Source organism: Cololabis saira, chromosome 14, assembly GCF_033807715.1.
Source record: "Cololabis saira isolate AMF1-May2022 chromosome 14, fColSai1.1, whole genome shotgun sequence".
In the NCBI taxonomy this organism is placed as follows: Eukaryota; Metazoa; Chordata; class Actinopteri; order Beloniformes; family Belonidae; genus Cololabis; species Cololabis saira.
The window spans coordinates 40,390,910-40,416,596 of record NC_084600.1 but is presented as its reverse complement, the minus strand read 5'-3'; the positions used below and the strand labels follow the sequence as shown (position 1 = coordinate 40,416,596).

The 25,687-nt window shown below is 36.1% G+C and overlaps 1 protein-coding gene across 2 annotated transcripts; it reads left to right on the top strand.

The window, feature by feature from the left end:
• On the top strand, positions 1-18,659 carry LOC133459315 (brain mitochondrial carrier protein 1-like). 2 transcript variants are annotated; one of them, XM_061739199.1, is made up of 9 exons: positions 1-141; positions 888-992; positions 2,793-2,931; positions 3,878-3,972; positions 13,507-13,592; positions 14,643-14,738; positions 16,004-16,128; positions 16,207-16,420; positions 18,013-18,659. In XM_061739199.1, exons 2-9 carry the CDS (start codon positions 929-931, stop codon positions 18,052-18,054), a joined length of 861 nt encoding a protein of 286 aa, XP_061595183.1. In that variant the 5' UTR covers positions 1-141; positions 888-928; the 3' UTR covers positions 18,055-18,659. The 2 variants fall into 2 exon arrangements, with proteins under 2 accessions (XP_061595183.1, XP_061595182.1); XM_061739198.1 differs by lacking the exon at positions 1-141 and having other exon boundaries at positions 871-992.
• Positions 18,660-25,687: the final 7,028 nt, after the last annotated feature.

Below are 25,687 nucleotides of genomic sequence, written 5' to 3'. Positions count from 1 at the left end.
CGGAAGTTAATGAGAGCTGAAATGGGAAGCTAACACCGACCAGAAGTTTCCGGCTCAAAGTTTATCAAAGCAAATGCATGATAATGCACCGAGTCAACGCAAGATAAAATAGCCGGTCCCAGCTTTTCTTTTACACCCCAGGTAGGTCTACTTTCCTGCTAAATGTGACAATAATTAAATAATTGCCGAGGCTGATAGTTGAGTAGTTAGCCATGCGGCGCCATCTGCTTCCTCTTGAAGGACGGATATTTCTATGATAAAAGCAATTCAACACGCATGCTTTTCGTTTAATTAAACTATAATTGAAAAGTGCATTGATACTCATTTTGTTTATAAAGCTGACTTTTTTTTCTTGTTTAAATCGCCGGCATTACTGATAAATAACTTATCCCGTGATACTGTTGCTATTACCGAGGCCCCGCCCACCGTCTGCCCTCTTAGCCAATGAACGCGCTCAGACGTTTGATTGACACACCGAGCGCCCGCCCACCGTCTGCCCTCTTAGCCAATCAACGCGCTCAGACGTTTGATTGACAAACCGATCGCCCGCCCCCCGTTTTCCCTCTCAGCCAATGAGCGCGCTCCGACGTTTGATTGACACACCGAGCGCCCGCCCACTGTCTGCCCTCTCAGCGAATGAGCGCGCTCAGACGTTTGATTGACACACCCGGCGGCCAATAGAAACCCGTCAACGCATTTGACGCCTCGCCTCTCAGTGTTCAGCTGGAGACGGCGTCTCTTTCCGGCGCAGTACTGCTGGGATGCTGATGCTGAGGGCGCCTGGCCGATCTGTAGCATCATTAGAATCTCAATGGCTGTCGACATGCGGTATTGTCAGAGGCTGCAGAACTGCGTTGACCTGTGTCTTGGTCTGATCCTGTTTCTAGCGGGGCTGCAGCAGGTAGAGGCTGCGGCTGCAGAGGAGGAGATGGCCAGCCTGAACTGGAAACCGTTCATCTACGGAGGGATGGCCTCGATTGTCGCAGAATTCGGTACGTGATGCACCAGATTGCACTGACTGGCATGCGTATTACTGAAGCATGTTGTGTGCTGATATTTCTGTGTAGTAGCAAGTGCTTTATGCAAAAACTGTAATGTCAGAAATGCCAGAAATGTGCAGCCATATGAAAAAATGCAGCATTATTGTCTGGTGGTGGCCACTCTGGAGGTACTGATCCATGCATCTAATTAGAAATCTAAGGTACATTAATTTAATTTAATTACAGGACTGTCTCAGAAAATTAGAATATTGTGATTTTCTGTAATGCAATTACAAAAACAAAAATGTCATACATTCTGGATTCATTACAAAGATACTTTGTTATTTGGCTGTCAATCTTTAGTGTCACAGAATTTGAATTGAAGAAACAGTAAAGTAAAAGTGTTAATTTCTGAAATTAACATGTTTTTCGTGCATAACATACAGGACTGTCTCAGAAAATTAGAATATTGTGATTAAGTCCTTTATTTTCTGTAATGCAAAAATGTCATACATTCTGGATTCGTTACAAATCAACTGCCATAATCAGCAATATTAAAATAATAAAAGGCTTGCAATATTTCAGTTGATTTGTAATGAATCCAGAATGTATGACATTTTTGTTTTTTTTAATTGCATTACAGAAAATAAAGAACTTTATCACAATATTCTAATTTTCTGAGACAGTCCTGTAGGGCTGCAGCTATCGAATATTTTAGTTATCGAGTATTCTACCGAAAATTCCATCGACTAATCGAGTAATCGGATAAAACATATTTTTGTTTAGTTAAATAGCAATTATAAATATACATAAGATGTTAGATATTAATTGACATTACTAAGACTAAATTATATAATACAGTAGGTTCATGGCTGTGCATTTAAAAACCCTGAACTTACACCAGTCGACCAAATTCACTGCCTTCACTCAAAAAACTAAGGATCTTACCAAGAAATGTTCTTATTTCTAACCTAAAAATGCCATTACACCTGATAACACACATCACTTAAAAGATTAGGTGTTTTTCCCATGTGTTTGTCCTGTATAGGGAAGTATGATATTGCTAACCATTTCTATTTTATATTTTATTTAGGGTTCCTCTTATGTCTGTTTTATTTTATTTTTTATTATTTTCTATTTATTTCTTTTCATATTTTATTTTATTATTTTTGTTGTGTTTTGTGTGTCCTGTATTTTATTTTATTACTTTATTTTTCCTATTGTTTTCAGTCAGAGTTTGATTGGTAATTGGTACTTACTTTGGGCCTTGTTTATAACTATGTATTTTATAGTGTGTGTGTTTTGGGGGGTTTGCTATGTTAAGTATACTTAAAAATGTTTATTGTGTAATATGCATTACATCGACTACCCAATAAAGAAACATGAGAAAAAGAAATCTAAGGTATTTGATGCTAAATTTCATGAATTATTCTGCAAATTTAGGTGAGCACACCTCACTAAGTCAGAATTGAATCAGCTTTTTTTTGGTAGATAATGTCGTGTGGCAGTTGGCCCCAGTTTGCATCTCTCCGATGTTATCAGTGTGTTTCTGAGTCACAGTGGAAGGTTTCAGATTTCAACAATGTATCTGAAACATATCCTCTCATTGGCTAAGTTCAGTTGTTCAAACTTCAAAGTGAAGGTGTTTTATTTGTTTTTCTGTATTGATGTTGGTATTTCTTACAAAATTTCATTTTTGTTTTATAAATCTCATCTTTATTTGAATGGCCTTTTTTGTGAGTGTCGCAAGATTTAGTACGCCTGGAAAATGTGTCACCTCTGGACTGTAAACCGATTATTTTTCATCTCCAGGCACATTTCCTATAGACCTGACAAAGACCCGGCTGCAGGTCCAGGGTCAGTCCCAGTACACAGAGGTACGCTACAGAGGCATGTTCCACGCCCTCTTTAAGATCGGCAAAGAGGAGGGTATTAAGGCGCTTTATTCTGGGTATGAAAATGTCTTTATCACATTCTGTATCTATAACAGAGATTTGCTCACATTCATTCTTGTTTTTTCTTGTTCGTTTGTTTTTTTTGTCAAATCAGACAAAGTTTGTGTTGCTCATTAGTTTTTCTTGTTTAAAATTGGGTTGACCTCTTAAGTTGGGAAAATAATTTATCTGAAATTTGAGTGCTATAGGCCTTTTAATTTAGTTCAAAACAGTCCAAGCTGTCCGCGCCTCTTTTGGGCTCGAAAAATTTGCATTTATTCTGTCATATCCTTTGATTACATGGTACCACACTTTTGTGATATGATCTATGTAAAAAAGGAATACACAGATTGACACCAGTCCCAATATCGACAAAATGCATTGATTGTTTGTTTGAAAATTAAACATATCCATGAGCTGGCTGATTTTAATGACATTTCGTGAATGTTGTTACTGTGTATGTTTAGTTTCAAGTTGGACTATCCATCCCTGATACTAAATACGGATCATCCAGTCAATACAACCAGCGCTTTCTGCACTGCATCAAATTAAAATCCGGACTGAATTTATGTGAATGGAAACTTGTCTGCAGAGCTTTTATTGTGAAAATGCACATTTTGTGCATATTTTACAGCAAACGTAACTGATTTATCATTCCACCATTGTAGGATTATAATGTTACTCTGACAAATGCTTCCAAAAAGAAAAAACTGAATGATTAAGTCATTAACATATTTGAATAAAACATCGTTTAAAATAAAACATGTTCTTACTTGGCAAGCACAGCAAATAGAATCGCATTCCTTGCCTCCTCTTCTCAATAATGGGAGGTGACCTTCATTTCTTTGTATCCACATTGCACCCAGCCATTAAAACAGGCCCAGCCTTTATTTGAAGTAATGTATTAAATATGTTAAAATGTTCTCTTTTCAGTAATTTTCTTTATTTGACTTTTCTGAACAGGATTTCCCCCGCTTTACTGAGACAAGCATCTTATGGGACAATCAAGATAGGAACGTACAATTCTCTGAAGAGGTTCTTTGTCACTCACCCAGAAGGTGAGTATCACTGTTAACCTGATATTCTGCCCTCTGCTTCTCTCCTTAAGTCTTTTATCAAAGTTGTTCCTATTCTGTACAGGAGACGAGCCGTTTTAGATTCACAGGTTTCAAATAGGTACTGTGTGAAAACCAGAGGTGTGTAGTAGCGAGTTACATTTACTCTGTTACATTTACTTGAGTAGGTTTTGGGAAATGTTGTACTTTTAGGAGTAGTTTTGAATCACTATACTTTTTACTTTTACTTGAGTAGATTTGTGAAGAAGAAACTGTTACTCTTACTCCGCTACATTAGGCTACGTTGAGCTGTTACTTTTCTTTATCCCCTCCTTGTATGCGTCAATCTCATGACATCACTGGGTGATTCTTTGGGAAAAAATTTTGTTTTTGCATGTTTTGTCACATTTACACAGACTCAAACACACACAGAGTTTCTATGAGTTCATGGTCTTGTTCTAGTTCTGCCTGGTTAAAAAAGAAAAGTACAAAGGCTTGAAATTTTTTGCTACTTGTGCTTAATTTCTTTTTTTATTCTGTTATTTTATTTTTGAAAGTACTTGAATTTACTTTAAGATTGTTTTAATTTAAGCTATGTTTTATTAATTTTATTATTTTATTGATTTAATTTGCCTGAAGATGATTTTTTGAACTTTTGTCTGTTTTGAATGGTTGTGTTAAAAAAAAATAATCAGATGTTACTCAACAGTTACTCAGTACTTGAGTAGTTTTTTCACCAAGTACTTTTTTACTTTTACTCAAGTAATTATTTGGATGACTACTTTTTACTTCTACTTGAGTCATATTATTCTGAAGTAACAGTACTTTTACCTGAGTACAAATTTTGGCTACTCTACCCACCTCTGGTGAAAACTAAAATTCAAGAAGGTAATGGTTGACAACAGAAAGCCGACATCTTGAAAACATTTTCTACTAAAACAAGTAAGTCTGGAAAAAACACAGTGTTCCCAGAGAACCAGCTGTGTAATTTTTGGCTCTGATTGGTTTTATCTGATTCAGTCACCTGCAACGTGCAGTTGAGATGTAAATTATGAGAAGCTTAAAACCAACCAAAGTCCTTGTTAACCTACCGGAGCCGCTTTCCCACTGTTGAGCCAAATCTGAGCGTGTTTAGGCCGAGTCAGCTCATTTCCTTTACCATTGTCAATTCCAGTTCCTAACAGAGTCGATCCATTGTAGCCCAGCTGCAAATATCTGGCCTGACCTTTCTGTGCAGCCAAGTAGGACTGAATGAGGCCGTTCCAAGGTAGAGGGAGGATTTTACAGTTCAGCATCAGGGCTCTATCTTTGTCCAGGATAGGGTGGATTCAGTTTCCTTGTACAGGACTGTCTCAGAAAATTAGAATTAGGGCTGTGCGATTAATCGATTTTTAAATCTAAATCGGATTTATTAATCAAGACGATGTTAAAAAAACGAAAATCAGAAAATCGATTTTCCTTTTTTGCAGCTGGCTGCATTACAGACAGAGCTCGTCTAGTCATCTTTGTTTGGTCAAGAAAATTGTAAATGTTGTCACTTTACTAAACTCAAGGAGGATTTACAGTATCTTTCAATTGCACGTAATTCCCAATAGGGAAATTTGTTTGCTATTTTTCTTTAAAAATAAAGATAAAATATTTGTTTTTCCTTTTATCCCGGTTTTTTCCCATTTTTACCACCCCGTGCTCCTACCTAAGTGACAGTCCTGGGCATTGCCATCCTCTACCAACCCCGGGAGGGCCCTGTACTGAGCTCAGGTCTCCTTCTTAACCTGAGGAGTGAGCAGGCCGCATCTTTTCACCAGACAGGGTTGGGTTTCTCCGGCCGGACGTAGCGCGTGGAAGGATCACGTTATTCCGGCCGGATCCTCCCCACCCCATCTGGGGCCCCGGTTGGCCAGAGGGGGCATGTATAGCCCAGGACTGTGTGCATGTTTTTGTGAAGGCAGCTCCCATTAGCTACCCAAGGGAACACGGGGAGAACATGCAAACTCCACACAGAAAGATCCTTTCGCCAACCCCACCCAGGGTGTGGGCACTGAAGTCATGGGGGAACTAACACGCACTTCAGCACCCACAGCGTCCCCCGGCGGGAATCGAACCCAGGACCTTCTTGCTGTGAGACCGCTGCACTACCAGCTGCGCCACCGTGCCCCTAAGATAAAATATTTGAAACAATTTATTCCATTGTCTTTTGTAGTTTTACCAAAAAAATCGAAATCGAAAATCGGGTTTTCAGAGAAAAAAATCGGGAGTTTATTTTTGTCCAAAATCGCCCAGCCCTAATTAGAATATTGTGATTTTCTGTAATGCAATTACAAAAACAAAAATGTCATACATTCTGGATTCATTACAAATCAACTGAAATATTGCAAGCCTTTTATTATTTTATTATTATATTACTGATCATGGCTTACAGTTTAAGAAAACTCAAATATCCTATCTCAAAAAAATAGAATATTCTGGGAATCTTAATCTTAAACTGTAAGCCATAATCAGCAATATTAAAATAATAGAAGGCTTGCAATATTTCAGTTGATTTGTAATTAATCCTGAACGTATGACATTTTAGTTTTTTTTTTAATTGCATTACAGAAAATAAAGAACTTTATCACAATATTCTAATTTTCTGAGACAGTCCTGTACATCGTCTCACCACTTTCTTGCTCGCTTCCATCGTGCTGCTTCTGCTTTTATAGCCCTGTCTCATCATGCTTGTCTGTAGTTCGTGGCTCTTATTCATTGTGTTTTCAGTAGTTTTCTCCCAGGGTCTTGGTGAACCTTCCCTTCCTTCTCCAACTGACCTCCTTCAACTTAAACACAACTTGGCAGCTGACTGGGCTCGTGATTCTCAGCATCCACCAGTGCCGTTGCTTTGACAAACGCAGCAGATCCCTGATAAAAAAATCTGCACATTTTAGAAGTTTCCTTGCTGACGGTTTGAGACGGGTGCTGGTTTTTAATTGTTTTTAAGTATTTTTAACTGGTCTACAGTTGGGCACTGCTCTTGACTTGTTGAGCTTGGTTCAGGCAGTCTAAGCCGCTGATTGTCACCTCACTGTTGGGTGTTCATATGTTCAAATGTAGGCTATTTTAGTGCGTTTAGTGAATTAATTACTGATCATCATGCGCCTGCAGCTGCACCAATGAGACTTCACTTTGTAGGATTACAGGTTAACTATTACATTTTGTGTTTTGTTATTGGTAAATCTTGTGTAACTAACTTGAGGATTAGAGGTTTGTGACTTTGCATGATATCATCTTTCATGATGTCCCATCCTCCAACTACTGATTAAAGAAATTGTGTTTCTTGTCCACCATCATGGGTGGGTTAGAGGGGGCACCACGGTGGAAACGGGAATGGTTTTTCAGCGGGGGATCAGCTAGTTCAACTCTTTAGAAACGGCAACCAAAAACCTTTAAAAAGTACTGGGTCTCGCACAAACAACAACTCTAGAGAGCTGAATGTTCAGAGCAGAGCACTTTCTAAACACTTACTTACAAGATCTTTTCTAAACTGTACATTTTGGCCTATTGATAAATCAATAAATATATTTGGATACTGTTGAGTTTTACGACAGCACTTCAGTGTCTGCTGTAAAATGGTGACATATACAGGACTGTCTCAGAAAATTTGAATATTGTGATAAAGTTCTTTTATTTTCTGTAATGCAATTTAAAAAAAAAAAAAAAAAAAAAAAAAAAAAAAAAACGTCATACATTCTGGATTCATTACAAATCAACTGAAATATTTCAAGCCTTTTATTTTAATATTGCTGATTAGATTAAATAAGATTCCCAGAATATTCAAATTTTTTGAGATAGGATATTTTTAAATAATAATATTGAAATAATAAAAGGCTTGCAATATTTCAGTTGATTTGTAATGAATCCAGAATGTATGACATTTTTGTTTTTGTAATTGCATTACAGAAAATCACAATATTCAAATTTTCTGAGACAGTCCTGTATATACCAGTAGTTTTTTTTTTTTTATATATATAGTTTTTAATTAAGTTAATTGGTAATGATAGTAACTATCATAGTAGTAATGATTAAAAAGAAAAAGTCAACCGTTATGTAATCTCTATAATGATCTATAAACTCTTAGTATTTGAGTAAATCTTTCCCATTATATTTTTCTCACTTTGCTTTATGTCAGGTGAAATATTGAAATGTTTACTAGTTTCACGATCATTATTCTCATTCTGAGATTCTTTTTCAACATATTTTTCTTATTTCAAACAGCACAAATACCATATGGCCTCTTCTATATTTCTCTTGGGCTATTTCAGATACAAATTGACTGATTGGTGTAAGTTTCTTGTATCATGAAAAATGATATCTTACTACAGCTGAGATGAATTCGGACTATTCACCAGAGGCTTTCTGTCTAGAAATCAATAGCGTCACAGAAGCTAATTGCACTTAACTTTATGAACCATCAGAGCTCAGGTTGTCATGTCGTACCAAATGGGATCACTGCAGAATAGTGCAGAATGCAGTTAAACCCTGCTGATATCGGTGCTGGAACATTTATGTTATATAGTTATTTCTGTTGAATAACTTTCCCATCAAAGAAAAGCTGGATTTTATTTATCTTTACCCTTTATCTTAAACTGCATCCTGAAGCACAATCAGCATGTTAATCTGCCTGCGATAATTTTGCTTCTGGGAACAAAGGGTTGGAGAAAAAGAGACAGAAATAGGAAAGTGGAGGAAAAATGCTCATTTTCTGCTGCTCGGGAAACTTGATAACTCTTGCTGACATCTGGCTTTGAGTGCAGTGAGATGGGTTTTTTTTAATCAGCATTTAGTCTCTAGCTGCAGTCTGCACCGATGGGATACCGAGGTACAAGATGAGTTATTACAGTTTTACGGCAGCGGGTATGTGGCCAAAGGACTTCTTTAAAAAAAAAAAAAGAAAATGAGAGAACAAGCTGATTTAAAATCTTTTGCAATCACCATCCTGTAGGCCTTGTTGGATCACTGTTTATAATAATCACTACTTTTAAGATAATTAGGATTGTTTACAGGACTGTCTCAGAAAATTTGAATATTGTGATAAAGTTCTTTATTTTCTGTAATGCAATTTAAAAAAAAAAAAAAGTCATACATTCTGGATTCATTACAAATCAACTGAAATATTGCAAACCTTTTATTTTCATATTGCTGATTATTGTTTACAGTTTAAGATTAAGATTCCCAGAATATTCTAATTTTTTGAGATAGGATATTTGAGTTTTCTTAAGCTGTAAGCCATGATCAGCAATATTAAAATAATAAAAGGCTTGCAATATTTCAGTTGATTTGTAATGAATCCAGAATGTATGACATTTTTGATTTTGTAATTGTATTAATAATGTATTAATTTTCTGAGACAGTCCTGTATAGTCTTTTATTATTGTACCTTGTGAGTCAGCAGCACATCAACACCACGCAAACACACCCACTTTAATTCAGGATTGATAGAAATGATCAGTTTTGTTGCCGTCATGTGAAACGTTAGTCGATAAACGCGTTTCTGAAAAGGAAAAAGGAGCCGCGTCTAATTTTGCTGCCACAAGTACATCAATCTTAGTGAATCTTGTGAACTGGTGTATTTTGTCGTCGTTAGTATTGATCAAAGCTGAAGCTTTGCATTAAAAAGTCTGACGTCAGCCGGTGTTTTGATCGGGTAAGAAGGGATCAGTCATGGTGCAGACACGATCAATAAGCAACTTTCCTTGTACACTGAAATTCCTCCTTTGCTTTACACTTGAGAGTGCACAAATGAGAAAGTATAAACTTTATATTTCATGAACAAGAAGTGCAACCATAGGCATATAATTAAATAGATTTTGCATAATTTGAAACTCTGGATTCAGGAGACGTTGAATCATTCAGGCCTAAGAAAAACATTTCATATTAAATAAGTGCAAACGTAACCTTTTCTTAATGTGTCAAAAGAGATGAAGGGGCTCAGCTGGTGGGTCCATGTTCAGTCTGCACATAAAGTCAATTCAGTTGGCAGTCAAAGGGTTGGTGCTGCATATATCATTAAATGGCTGGTGCCAGGCTGTTTCTGGTTCCTGTTTCTCAGGAAATGTATGACCACTTTTCCTTGGCTACCTCTTTATCTGCCTCATTTTGTGACATTTCCCTATTGACTGATTGCTTCCTTATCTGCCAACAACATTTTAGCCATCCTTAAAGGGGACCTATTAAGAAAAACAGGTTTTTTCTTACTTTAACATATATATAGTGGTCTCCTCTCAGCCTGCCAACTCAGAGAAGGAGGAAAGCAACTAAATTCTGCAGTGTCTGTACAGCCGCCCGGATGAGCCGTCCAGTGTGATGTTGATCTACGAACCAGTCAGATTTGCGCATTTACGTAACCAAAATGCAAACCACGCCCACAACTATAAAACCGTGTGACTGCATGTGAGCGTCCGACTATCGTAGCACTGCGTGAAATCGGACACTCTCTGTCCACCTCCCTCCAGCAGCTGCCACTTTATTGAGGTTTTTGTAGTGAAATGAGGAGGAATCATAGAGATAACTTCTCATTTCAACTAACTGGATCAGCCGTTCCTCATCCGTGACCGTTTCCTTTCAGATTTAAGATAAAGATTCCCAGAATATTCAAATTTTTTGAGATAGGATATTTGAGTTTTCTTAAACTGTAAGCCATAATCAGCAATATTAAAATAATAAAAAGCTTGCAATATTTCAGTTGATTTGTAATTAACCCAGAATGTATGACATTTTTGTAATTGCATTACAGAAAATCACAATATTCTAATTTTCTGAGACAGTCCTGTATGTTATGCACGAAAAACATGTTAATTTCAGAAATTAACACTTTTACTTTACTGTTTCTTCAATTCAAATTATATCACACTAAAGATTGACAGCCAAATAACGAAGCATCTTTAAATTGATCAGAACCAATAAAAATAATAATATATATTTATGATATAATATAATATAATATATATATTTTTTTAATTTACTATATACCTAATAGTTCAGAATCTGAAGAGAGTTTTTACATTTTAGTTTTTCACCTTTTATAGTATTTTCCAAATACAAAGCACTTTTTCTCTGATTGATTGCCTCTCCAGTCTACATGCCTCGTGCCACGATTGTGCCGCTGTGTTTTAAATGCTTGTTTTGATACAGGCTTGGGTTTGCCCTGTGGTTGTGGTGCGATCGAACGCCTGTTCCCCTGCAGATAAAATGAGCGGCGCGAGGACCGCCACACTAACTGTTGGTCAAATTGATCAAGGATTGCTGTAACTATTGTTTCTAAACTCTTATCTTGTCTCCTTCCCCTTCTTTTTTTTCTCCATTTTAGACACAATTCTTGGTTGCTTCTAAACTCTGCTGATTGGTTGCTAATTACTGTAATTACAGACAATTTACAGTCGCTCTGCAATAGTTTCAAATAACTCTAATGTTCATTTTTGATCTGCTCGGTGAGCCAGGGGGCTGGAGTTATTGACTGTTAAAGTCCTTTAATCTAACTCCACCCATGTTTGCGTCCCATGTAGGTCACTGCTGTTGTGAGCATTCATGTGCAAAAAAAAAAATCGAATTATTTCAGTTGCTTAGAATATTTGACTATTTGTACGTTTTTTTATTTTTTTATTTTATCCTCTGGCTCTTTTTGCAGAACCGTATGCTCAGAAATCATAGTTCTGGCAAAGTTAAACAGCTGTGTCTTGTTTGGGTCAGAGCTTACTTTTATAAAAATATCTCTTTGATAGTTTAAGATAAAAAGATTTGGGTACAAAGACCGACCGTGATACATTTGCTGCTTAAACTAAACGTTAGGGCTGCACTATTATGGAAAAAATGAGAATCACAATTCTTTTTGCTTAAAATTGAGATTGCAATTCTCTGGCATGATTTTTGTTTTTTTTGTCACAAAAGCGTTTATTGTAATGTCACAATAATAATCTCAAAGCCCCAACCCTAATCCTTTATGTGGACTAAAGGCCAGAGCAGTGAATAATAATTATACTGTAGTAATTAGATTAATTAGAATAATATGTCAATAATCTCCTGTTCTAAATGAATTTCTGTTTATATTTACTATCATAGTGATGATGTCCATGTAACTCTTGATATTGAGGAACTTCATTGCATATTTCTTAATTATTTTTTATTATTTGAAATGTAAAACACGTCTCTCTTGAAAATTACTTTTTAGTGTGTGTATATATATATATATATATATATATAAAAACATTTTAGTATAAATAAATGAATAAATCATTATTATTCAATAGTGCTGGACCAGCGTCATAGACTTAAAAACAAGGCCAGTTCAGGATTTGCTTGCAGTCTGAACACCTCCAGGTTTGGTTCTGCTTGCTGCATGAGAGCGCTATGAACATATAGTTAAAGTAAATTAAAACAAGTTTGTATCAGTGGCTCTTTTGTCACTGTGGCAGATCATTATGCCCCCATCTGGTCAGACATGGTATTGCTACATAAAGCCCTTTAATGCCTCTGCATGAACATTAAGGTATCTAGAAATGAAAATTGATTTTATTTCCGTTCCTTCTTTTGTTGAATCTTAAATTAATAAACTTCATATCTTACAGTATTTGAGAACCATTTTAACAAAATACAGCCCTATTCGGATGCATGTAGGGCTGCAACTAACGACTATTCTGATTATTCATTGACTAAAGGGTGATGACTGGCTCTGTTTTTTGTTTTTGTTTCCCTCTCTTTTTGTTGTTTTTTTGCTGAAAATAGTCAACAATTAACTCCATTGGCGACTACTTAAAGGACTGTCTCAGAAAATTAGAATATTGTGATAAAGTTCTTTATTTTCTGTAATGCAATAAAAAAAAACGAAAATGTCATATTCTGGATTCATTACAAATCAACTGAAATATTGCAAGCCTTTTATTATTTTAATATTGCTGATTATGGTTTACAGTTTAAGATTAAGATTCCCAGAATATTCTAATTTTTTGAGATAGGATATTTGAGTTTTCTTAAACTGTAAGCCATGATCAGCAATATTGAAATAATAAAAGGCTTGCAATATTTCAGTTGATTTGTAATGAATCCAGAATGTATGACATTTTTGCATTACAGAAAATAAAGGACTTTATCACAATATTCTAATTTTATATACAGTCCTGTATATTATACATTTTTGTCGACAACATCGATTAATCGTTGCACCCCTTATGTAAACAGTGAATATGATATAATGCATACAATGCTCAACAATGTATGAGCATTTCAAAGCTCTTTTATTTTTATTTCTGGCTTTGAGTGTTAAGAAGACATGTTTGTTTCTTTTTAATTTAGGGGAATATAGTTTAACAGAGTCATTATGCCAGATAATTACAAAAATGTTTTGTCCCAAACAAGATCAACCAGTCTGTTAAAAATAAACCAGACAATTTCTGTCTCTTAATTGGAGCTTCACTGTTAGACTCTTGGCTAATCTTTGTTTCTGCGTTTCGTTGGTTGTTTCTGGCTGCCTTTGTATTAATGCTATTTTGTGTCCCTTTTTTCCTCTGACAGATGAGACCATGGTCATCAATGTCTTCTGTGGAGTTGTGTCTGGAGTGCTGTCCTCGTCTCTTGCCAACCCCACGGACGTCCTCAAGGTGACTGCTGAAGGCTGAGCTCAGGCTCATGGCGCTCTCAGATCTGCATTTTTGTGCCAGATTACATGACTGGACACTAATAGTTTGCAAAAAATGTTCATTTCCTATGCAGATTGTTGTTTTACTGTTTTTTTCCCTGTTTGACTACTAACTTGCCAAGAATAGTAGTTTTAATTACTTACTGGCCAACTATTCAGTCCAAATCCTTGATTTTATATGTAAGAACACATCAACTCATTTGGGTTTACCAGATAACAGGACTTATCACACTTGATCGACAGAAGTAAACATTGCTAAGTCAACTAAGGCTCCTTCTAGTAACCAGTGGCTCAACGATACCAGGTTTTTTCTGAAGCTGGAAAAGATTAGATATTCACTGAAGGGTAGCTGTAACAAATTTTATAATAAGTGGCTTCCCTTTCTTACATTCTTCCACTCTCTTCAGTCCTTGCCTCCTGATTGACGGATCCCCCCTCCTTCTCTTCTCTCATTTCTCTCTTTCTTCCTCCTTTTTATCTATTTATTTACTTTCCCTATGTTTTTTTTTTTTTTGTTTTGTTTTGTTTTGCTTTGGATTTTTTTTTTCTATTTTCTTTATTTATACTGTGTAGCTTTATTACTTAATTACTAAAAATTTAATTTATTTGTCATTATTTTCGTTGAATTGTCTAATGTTCTGTTCTTGAATAAAAAAAAAAAAAAAAAAACATCCTAGGAGGTAGACTGTATATCTTTTTTTTATTCCTGTTCTACTGTGCCTTACCCCCTAATAAAAATATTAAAACAAAGAGGTAAACATTGCTTCCAGGGTGAAAATTCACCCTTGGAAGAAAAGCAATACGCCTACATGTCTGTCAAGTAGAAGTAGCATAGATTTCAGGCAGCGGTGTAATGATTGTTCATTAAAAATGGAACTACAGCTTCTGAAAAGGTCAATGCCGATTCCACCGACGCTAACCATCAGGACAGAGTAGGTTTAGAAACAGTCCCGTGGCTTCACAGCAGATTGTGTCATGTTTTTTTATATTTGTATGTCTTTGTTTGTTGCAGATCAGAATGCAGGCGCAGGGCAGCCTGCTGCAGGGAAGCATGTTGTCCAACTTCGTCAACATCTACCAGACGGAGGGCACCAAGGGGCTGTGGAGAGTGAGTTCAGGATTTGGGACTAGCTGCGTGAAAGTGTCTGTGATCGATTTTCTATAACCAGTCCATCATGTTCAGAGTTATGGAGGGCTGCAAGCTCAGCCAGTTGATGAAGGGTGGAGTCACCAGTTCATCGCATGGAAAATGCAAAAGATAAAACACTAGGGGTGTAACGATACACTAATCTCACGATACACGATATTGAGGTCACGATAACGATACGATATTATAGCAGTATTTTTTTTTAACAACCTTGAATGAGGAACATATGACTGGAAAAAATTTTCTTTATTTGAAAGACACAAAATACAAAACAATACTGTGCGTTTGCCCTATTGTTACAGTTTGTAATGCTTTATAACTGTTTAAGTTTTAAAGAGAAAGCCAGGCCAACCATTTTCCACAAACTGAACTAAAAGTAAATGTCAGGTTTGCATTATGCATCTTCAGTTTCATACAAGTACAAATATTTAGCCACAAACTGAATAGTTTCTCTCATGTATGATTTGACTTTTTTCTTTTCCAGAAATTTAACAACTAAAATTAAATAAATAAATAAAAGTAAATAAATACATACAATTTTACATCATAAAAAAGATTGATTCTTGCTCACCTTATAAGTGTAAGAGGAGATTTATTTTTGTTAAGGTTATTTTGGTAATTCAGGGTTCATTATTTTATAAATCTATTCTTTATATTGTGATGTAAATCAGGGACTATAATGACACTAGTCAGTTTATCTGTAGTGATTAGTGTGTTTTAGATTGGGCGGAGTGATACGCCACAGTACGGCACTAGGTGCTGTGTTGATGTTCTGAAATCCTACGCTGTTGAGGGACATTAAAGTACACTGGAACTCAGCAGAAGTTGTCCCCGTGTTTATCCTACTCACGACCAGAAAAAGGTTTAATTTGATAAGGTAAAGCTTAACTCTACACCAACCTTACATAAGTAAAAGTTCAGAGCTCAAAACGGGACCGCAAAACGGTACTAGTTTCTTCTGAGCGGAGTAATATTTGGTCGGATGCGCGTTACTAGTCAACTCAATAGATTAATATTAATAACCCAATATCGTGATACAGTTTGTCACCTCCACGACACGTATCGTGACGTTTTTGTATCGCAAAATTTCATGGCACGATATATTGTTACACCCCTATTGAAGGGTGGACTCACCAGTTCATTGCATGGAAAATGCAAAAGATAAAACACAGAGAGAAATTCAGAGTCACTAATTCTTAACTAAAAGTCATCCTCCTCTTCCTCAGGGCGTCATCCCGACGGCACAACGGGCAGCCATCGTAGTCGGGGTGGAACTTCCCGTCTATGACATCACCAAGAAGCACCTCCTTCGCTCTGGCGTCATGGGAGACACCATCCTGACCCATTTCATGTAAGTTCGGTTCTTTTCTTACCAGGAGAGAGCGGCGTCTGCTTCTCGGTACCGACCACAGCTTTTATCTGCACGCAGCTCCAGTTTTACGTGCGGCCTGGCGGGCGCGCTGGCCTCCAACCCTGTGGACGTGGTCAGGACGCGGATGATGAACCAGCGGGTTTTGTCCGGGAGCCCCATGTACAAAGGCACCCTGGATGGACTGATGAAGACGTGGAAGAACGAGGGATTCTTCGCCCTCTATAAGGGATTCTGGCCCAACTGGCTGCGACTGGGACCTTGGAACATCATCGTATCCTTTCAATACGTACAAGCTTGTTTTCTGAGGGACAATAGAATAGAATAGAAGACTTTATTGATCTCCCAGAGGAGAAATTCAGTCGTGCAGCAGCCAAACACACACACGCTCAACGGTTTATAGGCTACAAAAAATTTAAATAGAAATAACCGATAAATAGCTAAATAATAAAGAAAAGAGCAATATAAAATGTAGAAAAATTAGCAATGTACAAGAGAAAAAATAGTAAACACAAAAAAATTGATAATATTTACATGTGCAAAAATACGTGAGGTATTTAGCAGGCAAAGGTTATTGCACTCGGGTGGCTACAGTTAGTACAAAAACTGTTCACCGTCACCGGGTGTCACATTTTCTTTACAGGAATGTATAAAAATCTGCATAAAGTCAATAATTATTTTAGTTTAATTAGTTCGCTGCTTTGATTAGTAAACCTTTATTTGCACTTAAAAGGTGAAATGTCTGAGTTTTAAAAATATGATTAAAACTGCTTGTTTGAGAGTTTTACGTCAGGCTACCGAGCAGCTTAGTTTAGTTTATTTATTTAGCAATACAAGACAAATTGAACAATAAATGTAAAAACTAAAGCTACACAAGGGGGAGTAAAAAAACAAGAAACACAAAAGAAAATGTAACTCAGATTAAATAATAAACACTACAAAGATGAAACAATAAGAAAGTTCTTTAAATGTTTTTTGAATATTGGCAAGGATGGTGATGATTCAAGAGATTTATTGAGTGAATTCCACAAGTGGGGGAAGATTGATGATTACATGTTCTACAAAACGGTAAATTAAAATCATCTTTGCCTTGTAGCATAAGAAAGAATATCGGAAATTAACACAAAAGAAATTATGAAAAGAAGGAAGATCTTGTATAAAATTTTTTAATTTGAACATAAATAAACATGTTTGAAAAATGTTAATTTTATTGACGGATAATAATTAATATTTAATGAAAAGGGGAGCAGATGGCTCATATCTGTCTGCATGTGATATCATTCTGAGAAACCTTTTTTGAATTATCAATAATTTATTAATGTACAGGACTGTCTCAGAAAATTAGAATACTGTGATTTTCTGTAATGCAATTACAAAAACAAAAATGTCATACATTCTGGATTCATTACAAATCAACTGAAAGATTGCAAGCCTTTTATTATTTTAATATTGCTGATCATGGCTTACAGCTTAAGAAAACTCAAATATCCTATCTCAAAAAATTAAAATATTTTGGGAATCTTAATCTTAAACTGTAAGTCATAATCAGCAATATTAAAATAATAAAAGGCTTGCAATATTTCAGTTTATTTGTAATTAATCCAGAATGTATGACATTTTTTTTTTAAATTGCATTACAGAAAATAAAGAACTTTATCACAATATTCTAATTTTCTGAGACAGTCCTGTATGTTGAATGTGTCGAAGCCCAAACAATGTTGCAGTAATTAAGATGAGGGAAGATTAAGCTACAATAGAGAGTTAAATGAGAGGAAGGAGGAACAAAAGGACAAACTTTTCTCAAAATCTTCTGATCGTATCTTATCGTGATCTAAATCAAAAGGTTTTTCTCAACGTCCTCCTCAGTTCTTCATCACCTTCGAGCAGCTGAAGAAGCTGCCGTTCTAACGGGAGCCGAGCGCGGGACCGCACTCGCCGCTGAGACTGAATCGGAGACGAGAGGAGCGTGAGCACAGCAGCTTTGTTTGTTACCGCCACACTCACACCCCCCTCAAATCAACGGGAACGACGCATCGTACGGATCACGTGGCCAGATTCAGATCTTCTTTTGTAGGGTTTTATTTATCGTTTCTGTTTTGACAACGTTTGTACGACTGTTGCGTTTGAAGTCCCACCTTTGACACTCCTCAGGCACCTAAGTGTGTGCTTGTAGCAGAGGAAAGAACGTTGACAGATTTCTTACTCTGTGCTCGGGATTCCCACTGGAGTCTCGAGTATTTATTGATAAAATATCTGTTCAGATTTTTTTTTAATCATGATGTTGGAAAGATAATTGAACTGTTGAATGTTACAGATTAATGTAAAAGAGCAGAAGAATTGACAGGTTGACCACCACAGGTGGTTGATGTAAAAAAGAGAGGAAATAACAGCTCTCTGAAAAAGTTAAGGTCCGTCCACGGCAAGAGGAAAGGTTTTATCCACATTTCTGTACGAGCCGAAGTCGGTTTTTTGTTAATATCAGAATAAACTCTATTAGTATGGAGCCAAATCAAGGCCAAAAGTTTAGCTAATTTGAAAATAAAATTGTAATTGAAAAACTAAGATTTGAACCTGAAAATTCAAGTTTTGATCATGAACTTATTTTTATACAGTTTCAATTTATTTTTTTTTAGTTTCATATCTTTTTATTTCAGTTCAGTTTCATGATTCCACGCCCCCTACGCCAGATCAGGGCCAAAAGTCTGAAACTGAAAAAGATCTGAACCTGAAAAAAGATGTGATACTGAAAAAAAAAATTGAAACTAAAAAAATAAGTTCATGATCAAAACTTGAATTTTCAGGTTCAAATCTTAGTTTTTCAATTACAATTTTATTTTCAAATTAGCAAAACTTTTGGCCTTGATTTGGCTCCATAATTAGCACCAAAGATCGCGCGGCAGGGTATCGTTGGTAAATGTAGTCCCTTTTTTTTTGTGTAATTTGTGACCAAATACAATATAAATTGAGAATTCCAGAATCCATAAACTCAGCATTAAATTATTCTCAAAATAAATAATATGAATAATGAGAAGAAAGTGATTTGATGGAAGTTCTCTGTCTTGTTCTTCTGTTCTTGGTGTGGACGGTCCTTTAGGCTCAGCCGGCTTAGACGCCACAAATAAAAGGTAATTTCAAAGGGCCCAGTTTTACAACAACACATCTATTACATCTATTTATTATTTTTTATAATTTTTAATATTGTCGTTGATGGAAAAGACATTAGAACACCAATTATCTTAAAAGCCTTTAATGTTTAAACATCACAATTCTGAGCCAAAGCCTCAAATGAGGGAAAAAAGAGAGACACACTTGCTTTTTTTGAATTAAAATATTTATGCCTATATTATTTTTTTTTAAACAAAACTTGAGTAATTTCACAGGAATCGGTAGATTTTTGTGAGGTTGTTCCCTCTGGACGCGGTGAGACGGTGGTCAAGACTTCTGTAAACGTCTGTACAGACGCACTCACGCGTAGACGTGGGTGTATTATATTTAAAGCACATGTACATACGGTACAATGCTGCTTCTGTCACGCTCTCCTTTGTGCCAAACTGTGTTTCTAGCAGACGTTTCTCTGTAAAAAGCTGCTGCTGGTGGATCAGAAAATGAGCTGTGAGCTGCATTCTCTGAACTCAACATGAGTCCAAAAAACCCCACTGTAAACATGGTGAGTTGGAAGGTAATTCCTGCAAAGAGTGCAGCTTCCACAGCCTGTACGTTTTTATTTTTATTAAGTTTTATTAGTTTTGATGACGCTTGAAGTCTGCCGCTCCGAACCTGCATGTCCACACGTCTGTTTCCTGCTCTCCCATTCACACTCCTCGTCCTTCTTATTTTTATTCACTCACAAACTTAAATTTGGATTTAAAGGGTAAGCAATTTTGAATTATTTCTAACCCCAATTTTTTTTACAACAATCTTTATACAACCCTGAATCCGTAAAAGGGAAAAGAACAGTCTGCCCCCGATCTGCATGTTCATGTCATTGAAATATAGCTTACCCTGCCTTTAATCGACCTGCTTCCCAGGCTTTTAATGAAAATAATTGATTAAATGAGGGCATAAAATTAGGATAATGTCTTCCAACCTGATCTTATGAGAATGCTTTTGAGTCTCCAGAACAGCGTAACATGTATTTTGATACGATATTGGTTGAATCCAAGTTTGCAACTATATTTGGTTTGTTTTTAAACTGCTGCGTCAGCGCGTTTCACTGGGGGACACTTGGAGCCAGTTCAGCCTGAATCTTCAGGTTACGGGTAGTTTTTCTAGTTTAAAAGGCCAATTTTACTTTTGATTGTATTGGAAAAGGTGTTTGAATAGATTTATGGACTCATCTGAGTATTACAGCCTCATTTCTTTTATTTATTTATATATTTATTTATTCGACATCAGTCTGTGTGAACATTTCTCTCCACTGCCCTTTCTAGTCTGTTGTTACCGAACCGAGTGTTCCAGACTGTTCTGGCAGTTGTTATTATTATTAATGTCATTACATTCAGTTCAGCCTTGGATCTCTGAAATGAAACTTTACTGAGCCTTTTAAGCATTTGATTTAAAGGTTATTTTTAAAAACTGAATTGTGGCAAAGTGCTGCTTTCTTGTGAACTGACGTGTTGAGGCTTTTTGGTTAGTTCTCTGTAGTTTTACCTGCTCATGGACGATCTGCTGCGATCTGAGTGTAGAAACCTGGGAAGAGGCCAGCGTGAAGTGGAGGTGTGCAGGCGACGGGAGAACTGCTTTCATTTGAATAAAGGCGTTTAAAAATGTTGAACTTTCTCACGTGTGTTCAGGCTAGTGCTGCTTTTTCAGTTAAAACTACAGCATGAAACTTTACATTTGTTCACGGTTTGCTTTGCAGTTTAGTCACCAACAGGTGCCTGGTGCTGGAATCAGAACTCTACTGTGATCGGGATTCAGGTTAGACGTGATCCAGCTAACGGCTGGATCAGGATGTTGTGGTTGCCGTGGATACGTCTGAGAATCAAAGCAGAGGGGAGAAAAAAAAATGAATGAAAATGGCTTTTATCTCTGATTTCAAAATAGATTTGTCCAAAATTCAAACCTGGAATTTCAGCTTTTCCTCTGTTTTTCTCCTACAAGTTTCTTTTTTTTGGATTTGCTGAAAATTCAAATGTGTTTACTTCAAATCGCTTTAAAAACATCTATAAATCAAAAAGACTTAAGAGATTATGATATTTTACTTCTAGTAACACCAGCACTGTGGGTCGTGTCTTTGCTGCATGAGAATAAACATTTCTATTTGATGGGTTTTTTTGTTTTCAAACCCTTTTTCATGAGTAGCTAAAGAGATAAAATATTTAAGTTTCACAGCAGAATGTGGTGAATTTGAAAGCGTTTTCATATCAGTCTAGATTCAGAACGATGTGCTGATTTAATGTGCACAAATGTTAAAACTGTGAGTCACAATGTTTCTTTTTGTTTGCTTTATTTTAAGTTTCTTTGCACAGTGTTGTAAATGTGAATGTTGTTTTGATACCTGACAGAATTATACGGCTTCTGTCACGTTTCTATTTATGAAAACATTCTCTTATTGCAAAGTCATCTCAGCCAATATTTACCTGATGTGACTAACTGATGTTTAAGGCATTTATGATTAAAAATGGACATGTTTATACTCTCAACTGTCACATGAAAGCAGGGTTAGAACTGTCCAGCCTTTGAAACGGCCAAAGGTTTTATGATTGTGTTGTAATTGTTTTTCTTTTTAGGAGTTCTGCTGTTTACCGGGATCCGATTTACCCACAGACACATCCGTCTGTTTACCTGCATCAGTTTTATCTGATTAGTTTTCATGTGCACTGGTAGCAGGATACAAGTTCCACACATCTGGATTTCACTTCCTGTCTCATAGCGACCAATGTTAAAACATCGTAGCGCCAAGTTCCCCTTCCTCCAATTAACAGGTCCAACTTCCTGCGATGCCTAAATTTATTTCCCTCCATCCGATGGTAAAATATTTTGAGTGGAGCTTATATCTCGTATATTCCTGTGTGGCATCTGCTCGGCTTGTATTATCGCTCTCCTTCTCCTTCTTGCTCCTTTACTTGATGAATGTCAACGGTGGAGGTTTTATGTTGTTTTTTTTTTTCTTTCACATAATGACTTGGCTTTATAATGAATTACTGTTCACTCCAATAAAATATACAGAGTGGGTTTTTTCTCCTGTTTTTCTTTGTATCCAGTGGGTTGAGGTGGGACGTGGAAGTAGAGATTATCTGATCTGTTCATGCTCCATGAAAGTGAGATTTTGGAGTACAGGACTGTCTCAGAAAATTTGAATATTGTGATTTTCTGTAATACAATTACAAAAACAAAAATGTCATACATTCTGGATTCATTACAAATCAACTGAAATATTGCAAACCTTTTATTATTTTAATATTGCTGATCATGGTTTACAGCTTAAGAAAACTCAAATATCCTAACTCAAAAAATTTGAATATTCTGGGAATCTTAATCTTAAACTGTAAACCATAATCAGCAATATTAAAATAATAAAAGGCTTGAAATATTTCAGTTGATTTGTAATGAATCCAGAATGTATGACTTTTTTTTTATTGCATTACAGAAAATAAAAAAACTCACAATATTAAAATTTTCTGAGACAGTCCTGTATAGTTAACTAAAACTAAACTAAAAAATAAAACTAGGTGTGATAAAAAATGTTGCTTAACTGAAATAAAAATAAAAACTAAAGTTTAGAAAAAATGAAAACTAACTGAAATAATATCTTGTCCTGAAATAAAATAAAAAATATTGTTGAGGTTTCATGTCAGGTAAATGACATGGGGAGCAGATAACCTAATATGACTGCAGTAAATCTATAGGTGGACATTTGGACATTTGGACACTTTTTAAACCATCAATCAAAAGCAGCGCTGGTCATAAAGTCATTTTCAAGTATTTCAATTAGTCATCATACCACAGCGTTAATTGTTTTTATCAGGACTGACACACCAACTCCATGACATGACCGACATTTTCAAGGTTTATGCTTGAAAAAGGAAAAAAAAAAAAGCACAACAAGCCTGAGTTTCTTCAATGTGCAAGTGGTTACTAGTAGTCCATTAAATGACAACGGAGAGGAAGGAAGGCTGCTGAGGCCGCTTGCTGACGCGTCACTCAAAAAAGGGAAAATAAAAGTCTGTTGAATAGGTTCTTAAACTGATCCAGGTTTATTGTAACAAAAAAGATCAAAAGGCAGCAATCAATTATTATAACACAAAAATAAAATAAACAATGAATATTTGTGTGGCTGAAGCAAAGCAAAATGGTGACGGTCAACAAAAAATATATCAGCCTACCATATGAACGCTTTCGTTTGTCTTCCACCCGCCACCACACAATCAAACCCACCAACCAACAAATTAAAGCCACACCTATAAGCCCCAACGTGATGACGTAACACAAGTATAATTTCAATTTATCCATAACTTAAACTTTAAGTACCATTATAATTAAGCAAATCAAGAATATGTTATTTTTAGCTGCTACAGGAAGATTTCAGATAACATCACCAGTTAAAGGCAGGGTAAGGAATTCTACTCAGCAGCAGCAGCTTGTGAGAATCCATGATGGAGTGTGTTCTCTCAAGAACTAATAGAGAGAGAAATCTCTTAGCCTGCCTTTAAAGCTGGTATTTACCGCCAGGTTTCTGCAGTCGTCTACAGGACTGTCTCAGAAAATTAGAATATTGTGATAAAGTCCTTTATTTTCTGTAATGCAAAAATGTCATACATTCTGGATTCATTACAAATCCACTGAAATATTGCAAGCCTTTTATTATTTTAATATTGCAAGCCATGATCAGCAATATTAAAATAATAAAAGGCTTGCAATATTTCAGTTGATTTGTAATGAATCCAGAATGTATGACAGTTTTTGTTTTTGTAATTGCATTACAGAAAATCACAATATTCTAATTTTCTGAGACAGTCCTGTATGATTGGTGTCCACTGCCTGGTGTAATTTGTTAAAAGCAGACCCAACAAACAACCTTGTGGGATGAATAAAGGTTAATAAAAAAAGAAATAAACTGCATTTCAGAATGTGATCCCAGAGGATTGTGGACAAGAGTCCAACTTTAAATGCTACTTTCGCAAAAGGTTGTAATCCAGTATGTGTGCTACAACTCCACCAAATTTGATTCTTTCTCAAAGTCGCATAAAGTTAAGATTTCTTTCACAATAAAACATTGGTGCTGGGTTGGGTCCACTGTGCTACTCTTCCAGAAAAATACACTTTTCAGCAACACAGGTTGGTTGACAATCAAATCCAACCAAAATCAGAGTTAAATCAGCCACAGATAATTAATTTGGGAATGTATTGTAAACAGTACTGGAGTTGAGGGGGGATGAGGGGGGATGGCATCCCCCCTGAAATAAAAACGGTCCAAATCATCCCCCCTGTAAAACTGCCATCTCCCCTTTCCATCCCTTATGTCATTTCATCAATGAATGTGGTTTTACTGCTATTTCAACATTTAGAGTCATCACCAGAAAAATAACTTATTTGACAATTTTCACCTGTTTCAAGTAAATTTTCACTTTAAATAAGTAGAAAAATCTGCCAGTGGGACAAGATTTATCTTCTTATTACAAGCAAAAAAATCTTGTTCCACTGGCAGATTTTTCTACTTATTTTAAGTGAAAATCTACTTGAAACAGGTGAAAATTGTTGTTTTTTTTCCAGTGATGAGTCTTGTTTTAAGTGTAATGAGATTTTTTTTACTAAAATGAGACATTTCAACTAGAAATAAGACAAATATTCTTGTTAAGATTTTGAGTTTTTGCAGTGATCCATGTCACTTATCCTGTGAAGGACAGAGTCATATTGATAAGTTCAGAAAACTGTTTTTTATTGTTGTGTTTTGATGTATTTGATGTAAGCCCAGTGGATATTTAAAGCTTACAGAAAGCTGCATTTAACTGCTGCTATGTCATTCCTGCAGTATTTCTGCAGGTGTTTTGGTCACTGCTATTATTTGTAATATATTATATTATTTGTAATCAGCACAAATTATCTGTCCCCATATGATAAAATCCACCATCCCCCCTGATTGTTTTTACAACTCGAGTACTGATCATAAATGTGATTTTGCTTCACATTAATCCAGCTGCAGCAGGACCTGCAGGAGTTCAGAGGTGATTAAGGGAACCGGGTTCAGGTGTGCAGGCTTGTCACACAGCTGAGCTGCAGATCTAAACCAAAGTTGGGAGGAATCCGAGCGATCTTCCACTACTGAATAAGCTTGTAGCTCCATGTGTGGATCTCTGTGACGTTATGTCTGTTTTTCTCTAAGTAGGATAATAAATCAAAGCTGATTTCAGAGTGGAACTTTAGTAGCAAATGTTTTTGCTTGAGGTGTCTTTCTGGTTTCCAGTTGGTTTTACTTGTTAAGTGTTTGTTTCAGCGAGAGTAGGATCACCCTACGTGTCTTTTAAGCTTTTGTTTTTAGTGCAACAGGACTGAGATTTCTTTTGAGAATTGAGTTGGAGGTCAGAGAAGGTGTGAGGAC

Coding starts and splice junctions, on each gene's coding strand:
- LOC133459315 (XM_061739199.1), top strand. CDS start 929: ATGGCCAGCCTGAACTGGAAACCGTTCATCTACGGAGGGATGGCCTCG. Junction 993..2,792: donor CTCGATTGTCGCAGAATTCG/GTACGTGATGCA, acceptor TTTCATCTCCAG/GCACATTTCCTATAGACCTG. Junction 2,932..3,877: donor ATTAAGGCGCTTTATTCTGG/GTATGAAAATGT, acceptor TTTTCTGAACAG/GATTTCCCCCGCTTTACTGA.